A 14,317-nucleotide genomic window follows, 5' to 3' on the forward strand; every position below is an offset into this window, starting at 1 on the left:
ATCGGGGAAACCAAGCAGCCACTGGCTAAGCGCATGTCACAACACAGAAGAGCTTCCTTGTCAGGCCAGGACTCCGCAGTCTATTTACATCTACAGGTTAGTGGTCACTCCTTTAAAGATGAAGAGGTGCACATCCTGGACAGGGAGGAGCGCTGGTTTGAGAGAGGAATCAAGGAGACCATTTACGTGAAAAAGGAACGACCATCTCTGAACAGAGGAGGGGGCCTAAGGGTACATCTGTCGCCATCTTACAATGCTGTGATTGCAGCCATTCCTCAACCCTCTATGAATGGTTATGTTGAGGTTTTAAAACACACTGGTGAGGCCTTATCTGGAGTCCTGGGTGCAGTTTGGGTCTCCAGGCTACAAAAAGGACACCGCAGTGCCGGAAAAGTCCAGAGAAGAGTGACAAGGCTGATTCTACATCTACAGAGGACGAATTATTAGGAAAGATTAAAAGAGCTGAGCCTTTACAGTTAAGGAGATTAAGAGGAGACATCATTGAAGTGTTTAGAAATGTGAAGGAAATTAGTCCAGTGGACTGAGACGCTGACTTTAAATTGAGTTTAATGAGAACACAGGGTCACACAGTTAGAAACTTGCTAAGGGTAAATTCTGCACAAAAATTAGGATGTCTTTCTTCACACAGAGAACCACATACATATGGAATACGTAACCAAGTAGGGTGTCAGACAGGAGGACTTTAGGGACCTTTAAAACTCGACGATGTGATTTTAGAATTAGAATTTAGAATTAAGTGGAAAGGCTGCTGAGCTTTGCTGGGCTGAATGGCCTCTTCTCATTTAGATTGTTTTAATGTTCAAGTGATGTGATAAATATGCTGAAGGCGGGTGGTGAAAATATTTCCACATACAGGAGGCAAGAAACTGCTACTTATCAGGCTGAAGTGGGGGAAAAAAACCAACACTTTTCCAGATAACGCACACCTACTGTCAAAGTAAAATGGCTAGGCTCCTGTTTTTTAAACAAAAAAAAAATGCACAAACAAGTGTGATATATTTTTGCTTTCATATTAATTTCTTAAGAATGACCACTAAATAAAAACACAAAATACGTAACATGCAATAAACCCTACAATCCCACTATCTGTAAACATTCATTCAAAGTAAATGGAACCACACACAAATCCAAAGGAAAAGCATCTTTCAAATTTACTGAAAGCCACCCAAACCCTCCACGCTTTCCTGTAGCAACTTAGGCTACGTCCACACTGCTACACTTTCATTACAAAACTGCATTTTCAAACAAAAATGATCTCCATCCACATTAGTGTTCTCACATTATTTCCAAAAGTATCTCCATCCACACTAACGTGACTAATGCCTGCATCACTGATGTTCACCTACACCGGCATGTGTGCATTGGTGGAAAAATCCTTGAAGTAGTAACACTGCCGGCCACAAGACTTATCATAATCTGGAACTTTTTAAGTCGGGTAAAATATTTGAGTTTTGTAAGTGTGTGCAGCATTCAAACTCTAGATGAATACAGGTAAGTGCACTGGAAAGCAACTTCTCTGAGCCCACCATGTTAGAATACGATTTTCCTCTGTGAAGGGGAATGAGACGTCGTAACGAGCAGGATCCAATCAGGGAAGGGCTATGTAATATGCATGAACAAATCAGAGAGTGACCAGCGTAGTCTTCATTTTTAGGAGTCAGCATTACAACACTGACAGGCACAGGGCTCTGTTCCGAGTGTTTCCAAAAGTCTCCATTTTCAGGGAATAGAAACACTGGGGTAGTGTGGACAAAAAGCAACCATGGATACCAATCTCTGTGTTTCTAAATGAAAATGTAGCCGTGTGGATGTAGCCTTAAATTCTGCTGCTTTGCAGTTTTGTTATCTGGCTAAAGTCACATGATAATTTTACAGTAATTGAACTGCATTTTAGTTATTTACGAGGTATTTTGAGCATTAATGTCAGTCTTGTATAATTGCACACAAATTTAGGGTTAACTATTGACTCTGACCCAAATTTTAAATCATGTATTAATCAGATTATTAGGATTACATGTTTTCTCTTAAGGATTTTAGCTAAAGTTAGACTTCTTACAACTTTACAAGATGCTGAAAAAAATCAGTTTGCACTTTTGTTTGCAGTCGACTAGAGTACTGTGATGGCAGGAATACCTAAGAATGACATCAGTTGGTTGTACAGTTAGTCCAGAATGCAGCAGCCAGAATCTTAAGTAGGAAAAGAAAACGACAGCACATTTCACCAGTTCTGGCGTTGCTACTTTGGTTACCCCTGTCAGTTAAAACTGATTTTAAAATACTACTAATGGTTTACAAAGCCTTCAATAATCTCGCCATGTCATATTTTGAAACGTCTGTCCCCTTACACATCAAGCCATAGCCTCAGATCTTCAAATAAAGGTCTGCTTATAATTCTAAGATCCAACCTAAAAAGAATTGGTGAGGTGGCTTTTTGCTGCTATGCACCTAAAATTTGCAATGGTTTACCAATAGAAATTCACCAGGCTAATACAGTAGAGCAATATATATATATAAAAAAAAAAAAAAACTGCTAAGAACCTATTATTTTAAAATGTTTTTTTTTTCATAGCTATATTTTAGTTTATATCCCTGTTTAGTCTATACAGGCACTGAATTATCATTCTCCTCTGGGTTCTGCAATCTCTACTAATCTGTATTTTCCTCTACTGTCTTTTCTGTTTCTTCTGAGGTGGCGATTTGTGTCACCATCACCACCTGATCAAATACTATCCTGCATTTATGGACTAAATGGTAGGTGTCCCACATGACCATCATCATCAAATATGTCCATGTGTAGCCTGAAGACCATGAAGACTGGTGTTAGGCCGAATGCTAAGTGGGGGATGGCCAGGTGGTCTTTTTGCTTTGGTACCCCTGCAGATTTTGTTTTTTTCTCCAGCCTAACTGGAGTTATTTTTTTGTTTTTTCTGTCCCCCTGGTCATCCGACCCTACCTTTTTCTTTGTTACATATCATGTAATATTATTGCCTATTCCTGTTTGTTTATGTTTTATATTAACTTCCTTTTTATTTAATCTTTTAAAGCACTTTGAGTGACAATTGCCGCATAAACGAAACCTATTAAGTTAATGTTAGCATTATATTCACACACATTTGCATGAAAATGCGCTATATAAATAAATGTTGTGGTGGTGGATGCAGCAAATATTTTAAGCAACAATTACTGTATACACTAAACCTATTAAGTTAATATTAAAATTAAATTCAGACAAGTGTTTGTTTTAGTTGAAGAGAATGTAAGTTTTCCAGAGCTACACAGATAATATAAGATTCTGTTTTACCTCCACAAGCTAACATGTTACTGAATATTCTCAATGTCCTGTTATAGTCCTGTATTTAGAGACTAGAATGACTTCTGAGTGACAGACAGACAGAAACATGAACTGGTAGATCGAAAGTATAAAGGCTTGTAGGTTTCTTACCATATACTGAATATGTACAGTGCATCTGGAAAGTATTCACAGCGCATCACTTTTTCCACATTTTGTTATGTTACAGCCTTATTCCAAAATGGATTAAATTCTTTTATTTTTCCTCAGAATTCTACACACAACACCCCATAATGACAACGTGAAAAAAGTTTACTTGAGATTTTTGCAAATTTATTAATAATTGAGAAAGCACATGTACACAAGTATTCACAGCCTTTGCCATGAAGCTCGAAATTGTGCTCAGGTGCATTCTGTTTCCCCTGATCATCCTTGAGATGTTTCTGCAGCTTAACTGGAGTCCACCTGTGGTAAATTCAGTTGACTGGACATGATTTGGAAAGGCACACACCTGTCTATATAAGGTCCCACAGTTGACAGTTCATGTCAGAGCACAAACCAAGCATGAAGTCAAAGGAATTGTCTGTAGACCTCCGAGACAGGATTGTCTCGAGGCACAAGTCTGGGGAAGGTTATAGAAAAATTTCTGCTGCTTTGAAGGTCCCAATGAGCAAAGTGGCCTCCATCATCCATAAGTGGAAGAAGTTCGAAACCACCAGGACTCTTGGCTGGCTGGCCATCTAAACTGAGCGATCGAGGGAGATGGGCCTTAGTCAGGGAGGTGACCAAGAACCCAATGGTCACTCTGTCAGAGCTCCAGAGGTCCTCTGTGGAGAGAACAGAACCTTCCAGAAGGACAACCATCTCTGCAGCAATCCACCAATCAGGCCTGTATGGTAGAGTGGCCAGACGGAAGCCACTCCTTAGTAAAAGGCACATGGCAGCCCGCCTGGAGTTTGCCAAAAGGCACCTGAAGGACTCTCAGACAGACCATGAGAAAGAAAATTCTCTGGTCTGATGAGACAAAGATTGAACTCTTTGGTGTGAATGACAGGCGTCACGTTTGGAGGAAACCTGGCACCATCCGTACAGTGAAGCATGGTGGTGGCAGTATCATGCTGTGGGGATGTTTTTCAGCGGCAGGAACTGGGAGACTAGTCAGGATAAAGGGAAAGATGACTGCAGCAATGTACAGAGACATCCTGGATGAAAACCTGCTCCAGAGTGCTCTTGACCTCAGACTGGGGCGACGGTTCATCTTTCAGCAGGACAACGACCCTAAGCACACAGCCAAGATATTAAAGGAGTGGCTTCAGGACAACTCTGTGAATGTCCTTGAGTGGCCCAGCCAGAGCCCAGACTTGAATCCAATTGAACATCTCTGGAGAGATCTTAAAATGGCTGTGCACCGACGCTTCCCATCCAACCTGATGGAGCTTGAGAGGTGCTGCAAACAGGAATGGGTGAAACTGGTCAAGGATAGGTGTGCCAAGCTTGTGGCATCATATTCAAAAAGACCTGAGGCTGTAATTGCTGCCAAAGGTCATCAACAAAGTATTGAGCAAAGGCTGTGAATACTTATGTACATGGGATTTCTCAGTTTTTTTATTTTTAATAAATTTGCAAAAACCTCAAGTAAACTTTTTTCACATTGTCATTATGGGGTGTTGTGTGTAGAATTCTGAGAAAAAAAATGAATTTAATCCATTTTGGAATAAGGCTGTAACATAACAAAATGTGCAAAAAGTGATGAAGCGCTGGGAATACTTTCCGGATGCGATGTATGTCAAAACACCACATGAGATAACATTTAGAACTTTTATTAGCCAAAACACTTTAGCCTTAAACAAAACATCACAGACAAGACGTTTTTCCTTTTTTATTTGTAACACCAAAATTTGTTTTATGAACCGTCTGTTTGAATTTCATTAAAACTTTGGAGACAAAGACACTTGGACTGTGGACTTTGGTGTACACAAGCCACACTAACTGCTCAGGCCTTTCTACTAGCTGTGTTTTTTAACTACTTTGGAAACCCTCAACAAGTGCAACTACAACTTACTCACCTGTGTTTGACAGGTCAGGTCCCAGTCTGACTCGGACATAACCACTTGAACTGGAAGTCTGCGGAGGCTCGGGCTCAGGCTATAAATAAACGATACAAATTGTGTTAGAAAAGGAACAATGAAATACAGCAAACTCCATGAACATCAATCAAAGGCACTGAGGCAGTGAAGAGTCAACAAAGGCACAGCTGTCACATTCAGCATGCAGGCCAGTCACCGGACCACCAAGACTGGCTACTTAAAAACAACAACAACAAAAAAAAAAAGTGATGTACAGCAATTGAGATTTGGAATAAAAGTTTGAGGACTTCACAGGCAATTTATCTCCCACCCATACTCTGGTTGCTTTTTCATCATACACGTATCATCTAAGTCAGAATAAACTTTTTAAGACAAATGTCTTCACTTAAGAGCTGGTGCTGAATTTTGCCCATGGCATGCAGCACACCGAAGTACCCTTGAGTGTTTTCTGACACATTCACTAATGTCTCCATTACCAGAATAAGACTGGAACAAAATAAATTGTGAAAAGGGGACCTTGTTGCACACTGCATGTATCAGTTACATGAGCTCAACAGATATAACATAGCCATCACTGCACACTGAACGTGGTTCTGTTCACCTTGATGAGAGAACATTACAACAATCTGGATGAGAAAAGGCCATTCGGCCTAATAAGCTTGCCCATTCCATTCACCTTACTTTTCTAAAGGAATATCAAGTGGAGTTTTGAAGGTCCTCAAATTCCGACTGGCCAGCTCACTACTTGGCACTGATTGTATTCAATGAGTCTTTTATTCTTTGTGTGAAGAAGAAACTTTTAATGTTTGTGAGAAATCCACTCTTAACAAGTTTCCAACCCTGTCACTATGTTCTTGGTGAGGAATGTACTTTAAAGTAGTGACCTCGATCCGCTGTGCTAATTTCTTTTCATAATTTTAAACATGTCAGTAATGTCACCTTTTAACACTAGAATCCCCGAAGGAGACGAAAAAAGTTGTAATCCTGGGCCACCTTAAATTCCTTCGCACCTTCTCCTCATTGTCTTTTGCTTTGCAAATGTGTCGATCAGCACAAGCAGCCTGCTTTCCTATCCCCCCATATTGAGAATATGAATGAGAATAATATCTCGTTATTTGGAACACATACATTTCATGTGTGTTTCGTGTCTACAACAATCTGGTTAAATGTTGGATGACAGGAAATGCAAAACACATAACTAAAACAGAAACGTTTTCCATGTTATAGTAATAATGATGTGAAGTGTTTAAGGCTTTAGTCCAAATATCAAACAAACACTTTCACAAAAGGTATAACAAAGCAAGTGCATTTTAATTCAGGAATATAACCAAAGAGTTAACCAATGAGTTAAAAACCCAAGCTCAAATGTCAAATTGACAGAAAGTTGACGTCTTCTCAGATGATGCGGAGGTAAGAACTGCTGCCTTATAAACAAAAAGGTTATTCTGCACAACAAAGACACTAATGAAGAGGTGGGAAGGAATTTAAGGCGGTCCAGCATTACGACTTTTTTCGTAGGCTTCCGGGACTCTAGTGTTAATCTCCTTCTGCTTAACACTAGAATTACCAGAGCATACGAAAAAACTTGTAGATCCGGCCCACCTTAAATCTGTTCGCACCTCTCCGTCAGCGTCTTTTGTCCTGTAAATGTGCCGATAAAGACGAGCAGCCTGCTATTCCATCCCCCCACCACCGCAGAATGTACACAAAGTTCTCCCAGCTCATGCCTTGATTGATTATCTGGGAGTGAAGTGCTGGAGTTTTAGAGTGGAAATAATAGATCGTTATTTGGAACAAAAGCATTTCATGTGTGTTCTGTTTCTACAATAATCCGTGTAAACACATTGTTAAAACAGAAATGTTTTACATATTTTAGTAGTAAATGACAAAATGTAGGCATAAACTATATAATGTGTGAAGCCTGAAGTCCAAAGATCAAATAAACACTTTCACAAAAGGTTCAAGCACGATACAACAGCTTCTGTGGCGTAGCAGTAAGATTTGCTGACTTGTAATCAGCAGTCCCCGGTTCGATCCCCACTGCCTACTATGTTTGCCGTTTTCAGTAGTGAGCTGCTTATTGTTAATATTATACAGTACAGTCATACATTTGGTTTGCGTCTGCAACAGATGGTGTACATTTATAGGACTTGTAAAAGTTAGCGTTATATTTTTACTTTTATTCTCTGTCACGATCACGATACATACTACCGCCCCCCCACACACCTGAAAGAAAGAGACAATATATGTGATATTTTGAAGAAATCATTTTATGACCTGAATAGTACCAATCAGAAAACATCATCGCACTAATGCAATATTATTTGAAAACGAACAGCGTCAGATCGGGTGTGAATTTATTCTGGCGATCACGCTGTACCAACCCCACCCCGCCCCTCCCCTCCTGATCTGACTCTAAGTAACAGCGCCAGCATAAATTCACCCCTGATCTGACGGTGTTCGTTTTCAAATAATATTACATTAGTGCGATGATGTTTTCACATATATTGTCTCTTTCTTTCTGTTGTGTAATAGAAATCACAGCATAGAGAGAAGTGTGCGCATTGCAACAGGTACACATGTCATAAATGTAGGATGGACGGTCCTTGTGTGTGTGTGTGAACTGTTAACATTTGAATTTGATGATTGCATATAGCGCTGAACTGACTTCTCTGTACTATTGCTTCCTCTGCATGTCCTGGAGTACAAAAGAAACAGCAACATACAGCAACATGGAGACTGGCAAGATCGGGGGAAAAAAAAAAAACACATGTTCACTGATTACAAGCGCAAGATGTTATGCGAATGAATATGAATAATATGAATAATGCCGCAATGTTTTCCGAAATGTACTATACAAGTCATAAAATGAATAATTCCAAATATCATATATACTTATGTCTCTGTTTTTTTTTTCTTGACATCATAGACCATAAGGTGCATACTAATTCAGCGTGAGCAGGAACACTCAATAAAACTGAATAAAAAAAAATCAAGTGATGGTGAGAAACGAAGAAGGCAGATTCACCAGCGTTTGTGTGTCAGCTTTTGTCCCTCCAGATCAGAGAATGTCCAGTTCCATTGCCTCAAAACACCACTCACATCTCCAGTTATTCCCAGTTTCAAATAAAAACTATCAGCACCAGATCCCTGGGTGGGGGGCGGTAGTATGTATCGTGATTGTGACTGAGAGAATAAAAGTGAAAATAAAACGGTAACTTTCACAAGTACTATAAATATATAGTCTGTTACAGACACCAAACCATATGTATGTGACTACTGTATATTATTAACAATAAGAGCAGCTCACTACTGAAAATGGCAAACATAGGAGGCAGTCAGGATTGAACCGGGGACTGTTGATTACAAGTCAGCAAATCTTACCGCTATGCCTCGGAAGCTGTTGTCTTATCCTTGAACCTTTTGTGAAAGTGTTTATTTGATCTTTGGACTTCAGGCTTCACATATTATATAGTTTATGCCAACATTTTGTCAGTTACTACTAAAATATGACAAACGTTTCTGTTTTAACAATGTGTTTACACAGATTATTGTGGAAACGGAACACACATGAAATGCTTGTGTTCCAAATAACGATCTATTATTTCCACTCTAAAACTCCAGCACTTCACTCCCAGATAATCAATCAAGGCATGAGCTGGGAGAACTGTGTGCACGTTCTGCAGCTGTGGGGAGATAGAATAGCAGGCTGCTTGCTACTTGTCTTTATTGGCACATTTACAGGACAAAAGACGTTGAGGGAGAGGTGCGAACAGATTTAAGGTGGGCCAGATCTATGAATTTTCTCGTAGGCTCTGGTAATTCTAATGTTAAACTAATATGTTTCAACTCTTTTGAGAAGGGTCATGGCTGCGGAGCTCCAGTGGCAGACCACTCTATGACTGTAATGTCCTTCAGGTGCCTGCATGCTGGAAGTGTGAAGAGTTTTCACACTGGGCCCATCTTAGAAATGTGTCATTCAGTGGGTCCCCAAGGCTGAAACATTGGTGTCTGGTCATCCATAACTGGTTGGAGGGTGGAATGGTCAGTTTGGGTTTGGTATTGGCTTTCCAACCCAAATAAAATAAATCATAGTCCCCACCTGGTGGGTACGTCATTCTTGCTCCATGCAATTCCAGAGACCTGAATAATGCATACAGTGCATCCGGAAAGTATTCACAGCGCTTCATCACTTTTTCCACATTTTGTTATGTTACAGCCTTATTCCAAAATGAATTAAATTCATTTTTTTCCTCAGAATTCTACACACAACACCCCATAATGACAACGTGAAAAAAGTTTGAGGTTTTTGAAAATTTATTAAAAATAAAAAAATTGCAGAATCAGATTTCATTGGTTTTTGTTTGTCCACCCGCCTCTTGAGGATTGACCACAAGTTCTCAATGGGATTAAAGGTCTGGGGAGTTTTCTGGCCATGGACCCAAAATTTTTGATGTTTTGTTCCTCAAGGCATTACTTCTCACTTTTGCCCTATGGCATAGTGCTCCATCATGCTGGAAAAGGCATTGTTGGTCACCAAACTATTCTTGGATTGTTGGGAGAAGTTGCTCTTGGAGGATGTTTTGGTCCCATTCTTAATTCATGGCTGTGTTTTTAGGACAAATTGTGAGTGAGCCCACTCCCTTGGCTGAGAAGCAACCCCACGTGACATGAATGGTCTCAGGATGCTTCACTGTTGGCATGGCATAGGACTGATGGTAGTGTTCACCTTTTCTTTTCTTTTTTCTAGATGCCCCAAACAATCATGAAGGAGATTCATCAGAGGACTTCAGCCCAGCAGTCCTCAGCAGTCCAATCTCAGAATATCAGTCTGTCCCTGATGTTTTTCTTGGCTTCTTTGCTGCCCTTCTTGACACCCACCAGGCCATCCTTCAAAAGTCTTTGCCTCACACCTGCCTGCTGCCATTTCTGAGCAAGCTCTACTCTGGTGATGCCTGCAATTGAATCAACTTTAGGAGACATTCCTGATGCTTACTGGACTTTCTTGGGCACCCAGAAGCCTTCTTCACAACAGCAGTACAAATTTTTTTTTTTTTTTTAGATGGAATTCATTTTCAAGGCAAAGAGGGACTTTGCTTTTAATTGAAATTCATCTGATGACTCTTCAGAACATTCTGGAGTAGATGCAATTTGCCATCATAAAAACTTGAGGCAGCAAACTTTGTGAAAATTAACATTTGTGTCATTCTGAAAACTTTTGGCCACAACTGTAAGTTTTTTTTCCCGGGATTTCCCCGTATTTTGCTATTCATTTCCTCATCACAAGCCTTCAAGGGCCTGCTGCACAGAAGCATCTAAACAGACCGATGCTGCCACCAGCATGCGTCACAGTGTGGATGGTCTACTCGTGGAAACAAAGTAGCGCTAGAAAAACTCAAGAGAAGAGCGACTGGGCCGATTTCAGGGCTACAGGGATGAGTTAGGAGGAAAAATTAAAAGAGCTGAGCCTTTACAGTTTAAACAAAAGGAGATAAAGAGGGGGTGGCACGGTGGTGCAGTGGTAGCGCTGCTGCCTCGCAGTAAGGAGACCTAGGTTCACTTCCTGAGTTCTCCCCGTGTCTGAGTGGGTTTCCTCCCACAGTCTAAAGACATGCAGGTTAGGTGCATTGGCGATTCTAAATTGTCCCTAGTGAGTGCTTGGTGTGTGTGCACCCTGCGGTGGGTTGGTACCCTGCCCAGGGTTTGTTTCCTGTCTTGCGCCCTGTGTTGGCTGGGATTGGCTCCAGCAGACCCCCGTGACCCTGTAGTTAGGATATAGCAGGTTGGATAATGGATGTATGGATGGAGATAAAGAGGAGTATTTAAAATTATGAGAAAAATTAGTCCAGCTAATCAAGATGGTTACAGCAATATGAGTTCATCAAGAACAGGAGGACACCGCAGAAAACTTGTTTAGGGTACATTTTGCACAAACATTAGGAAGTTTATCGTTACACACAGAACCACAGTCAAGTAGTGTGGTGGACAGTAGGACTTAACGGACCTTCAGACCTCGATTTCATGTTATTTTAGAAGTGGATCAGACTGGCAAGCTTTGTTGGGCAGTATGGCCTGTTCTCCTCTAAATCTTTCCAATATTCTAAGTCAAGGACCACCAGAAGCAGCCGGATCCAATGGTCCACTTTAAAGGCTGGCAATAGAAAGAGCTATTGAGTACTCTATTAGTGTCCAAAGCAAGGCTTTAGGTGTAAAAGCTAAACATGAAATGGTAGTGAGATCTGTGCCATTGCTACTTCACTGCACAAAGAGAAACTTTAATTTTATCATCCAAGCCAGATTTGAAGAGTGAAACAGGGGAGCCTGTGGACAGTTCTTAGGAAATGGAGAGCCCACCTACCATGAAGTAGTCAGCGGAGGAATTTGAAGGAGTGTCAGTTTCCTGGGTCTCTTCCTCCTTGTGAGCACTCTGTGTGACGGCTGCGGCTTTCATCTCTTGTTTTTTAGATGCCTTGTCTACCATATTCTGAAAGGATACTTTTATTATTTATATTACATTGCTGAACATTCTGAAAATTGCTGACAGTACTGATGTTTACTTTAATAAAAAAAAAAATTTTGATACACAACAAAATTTACCTTGAAAAGAGTTAAATAATCCAGTGGAGGAAGTTTGTCGGGTTTTGCTTTTGAGGAGCTGCTTAAAGAGAGACAATATTCACTTTAACATCAAACACAAAAATAACAGAAATGTAAGTCTAGCTGTAATATTTCAAGGATCACAACATTTCCCCATTTTTAATAAGATCTTAATGTTAAAGATTAGCTAAAGAAAAAATATTTATGTGCTGTACACGGCTTAAGAGAACATTTAAGTTTGAAGGTTCACCCACTGTGTTGATATGGGTAAAATGTCCGTGCATATAAAACGGATATCTTACCTTCTTTCAGCCTCTGCAGTCCTGAACTTGCTGTCTTCAGGCGTTGACGTCATTGCTAAAGGATGACTTGTCACTTGATATCCTGACTCCTGGCTTTCTCGATAATTCTGCAGCACACCAGTTGAAGCGATGGAAGTAAACATGTAGGGTGGAAATCCGGCAGCATAACTTCTGCTCGCCGCGGTACCCCAGGAGCTCAACTGGACTCCAGGACTAGGATCACCAATGTAGTTTCGACCTTGGGTGGCATCACTCAACGTCCTCCCATTTTGAGCCATAGCAGCAGCAGCATACCAGCTCGCTTCTTCTGCATATTTCTTTGAGGGCATTTGTCTTCCAAACCTTCTTTGCTGTTTAGAATTGAATCCACCCGCGTGTTTATATCTTCCTCTTTCTACAGTCTTTCCCCCCCTCATTTTTCCAAAGTCTGCTGCATACTGAAAATAGAGAGGATTACTCACAGGCTGGCAAGGACTATTTACTGACGACACACCAGTTGAGACCTGTGCAGTGATCCTTTGCCGTTTTACAATGTCTCCCCATTCGGGGATCACGTCCTGCTTTTCAGAACGTCTTCCCATTTCATAATTCAGCATGTACTGACTGTTGAGGTGATCCGTTGGTTCTGGCACGCTGTTGGCAGCCAATGGCAAATGACAGTCTTCAGGTTTATTAGGTTTGAATTTAGTTTTTTTATATTTTTTATATCTTTGTTTTTTTGCAAGCTGAAGATCTGTAAATGAACAGTAAGACTAATAGGTGAATACTGAAATATTGGGAAAAGGATTACTAAACACAATGTTTAGAGTGAACTCTTCAAGATCTCTCCAGGGACACAGAGGGGTGCCAGTTAAGGGAAAATTTAACACCAACATTCAAAAGCTAGAAAATGTATGCAAGGTATAGCATTCAGGTGCCAAATGGGGAATTATAATAGTTAATGGATATTACAGTGCATCCGGAAAGTATTCACAGCGCATCACTTTTTCCACATTTTGTTATGTTACAGCCTTATTCCAAAATGGATTAAATTCATTTTTTCCCTCAGAATTCTACACACAACACCCCATAATGACAATGTGAAAAAAGTTTACTTGAGATTTTTGCAAATTTATTAAAAATAAAAAAATTGAGAAAGCACATGTACATAAGTATTCACAGCCTTTGCCATGAAGCTCCAAATTGAGCAGAAACATCTCAAAGATGGAGTCCACCTGTGGTCAATTCAGTTGACTGGACATGATTTGGAAAGGCACACACCTGTCTATATAAGGTCCCACAGTTGACAGTTCATGTCAGAGCACAAACCAAGCATGAAGTCAAAGGAATTGTCTGTAGACCTCCGAGACAGGATTGTCTCAAGGCACAAATCTGGGGAAGGTTACAGAAAAATTTCTGCTGCTTTGAAGGTCCTAATGAGCACAGTGGCCTCCATCATCCATAAGTGGAAGAAGTTCGAAACCACCAGGACTCTTTCTAGAGCTGGCTGGCCATCTAAACTGAGTGATCGGGGGAGAAGGGCCATAGTCAGGGAGGTGACCAAGAACCCGATGGTCACTCTGTCAGAGCTCCAGAGGTCCTCTGTGGAAAGAGGAGAACCTTCCAGAAGGACAACCATCTCTGCAGCAATCCACCAATCAGGCCTGTATGGTAGAGTGGCCAGACGGAAGCCACTCTTTAGTAAAAGGCACATGGCAGCCCACCTGGAGTTTGTCAAAAGGCACCTGAAGGACTCTCAGACCATGAGAAGGAAAATTCTCTGGTCTGATGAGACAGAGATTTAACTCTTTGGTGTGAATGCCAGGTGTCACATTTGGAGGAAACCTGGCACCATCCCTACAGTGAAACATGGTGGTGGTAGCATCATGCTGTGGGGATGTTTTTTAGCGGCAGGAACTGGAAGACTAGTCAGGATAAAGGGAAAGATGACTGCAGCAATGTATAGAGACATCCTGGTTGACAACCTGCTCCAGAGCGCTCCTGACCTCAGACTGGGGTGACGGTTCATCTTTCAGCAGGAC

The 14,317-nt window shown here is 40.9% G+C and overlaps 1 protein-coding gene across 4 annotated transcripts in view; it reads right to left on the reverse strand.

Annotated features, from left to right (window-relative positions):
• The window catches only part of LOC114644085 (uncharacterized), a 113,319-nt gene that overhangs the window by 18,688 nt on the left and 80,314 nt on the right, over positions 1-14,317 (reverse strand). For 3 of the 4 annotated variants that reach the window (XM_051935543.1, XM_028792330.2, XM_028792328.2), the window contains 4 exons: positions 12,297-13,029; positions 11,995-12,055; positions 11,756-11,881; positions 5,377-5,455 (listed from right to left, as the gene is read on the reverse strand). In XM_051935543.1, coding sequence (XP_051791503.1) covers positions 5,377-5,455; positions 11,756-11,881; positions 11,995-12,055; positions 12,297-13,029 — 999 coding nt within the window. The remainder of the gene's footprint in view (positions 1-5,376; positions 5,456-11,755; positions 11,882-11,994; positions 12,056-12,296; positions 13,030-14,317) is intronic. The other variant, XM_028792329.2, reaches the window with a different exon arrangement.

Source organism: Erpetoichthys calabaricus, chromosome 1, assembly GCF_900747795.2.
Source record: "Erpetoichthys calabaricus chromosome 1, fErpCal1.3, whole genome shotgun sequence".
Lineage (NCBI taxonomy): Eukaryota > Metazoa > Chordata > Cladistia > Polypteriformes > Polypteridae > Erpetoichthys > Erpetoichthys calabaricus.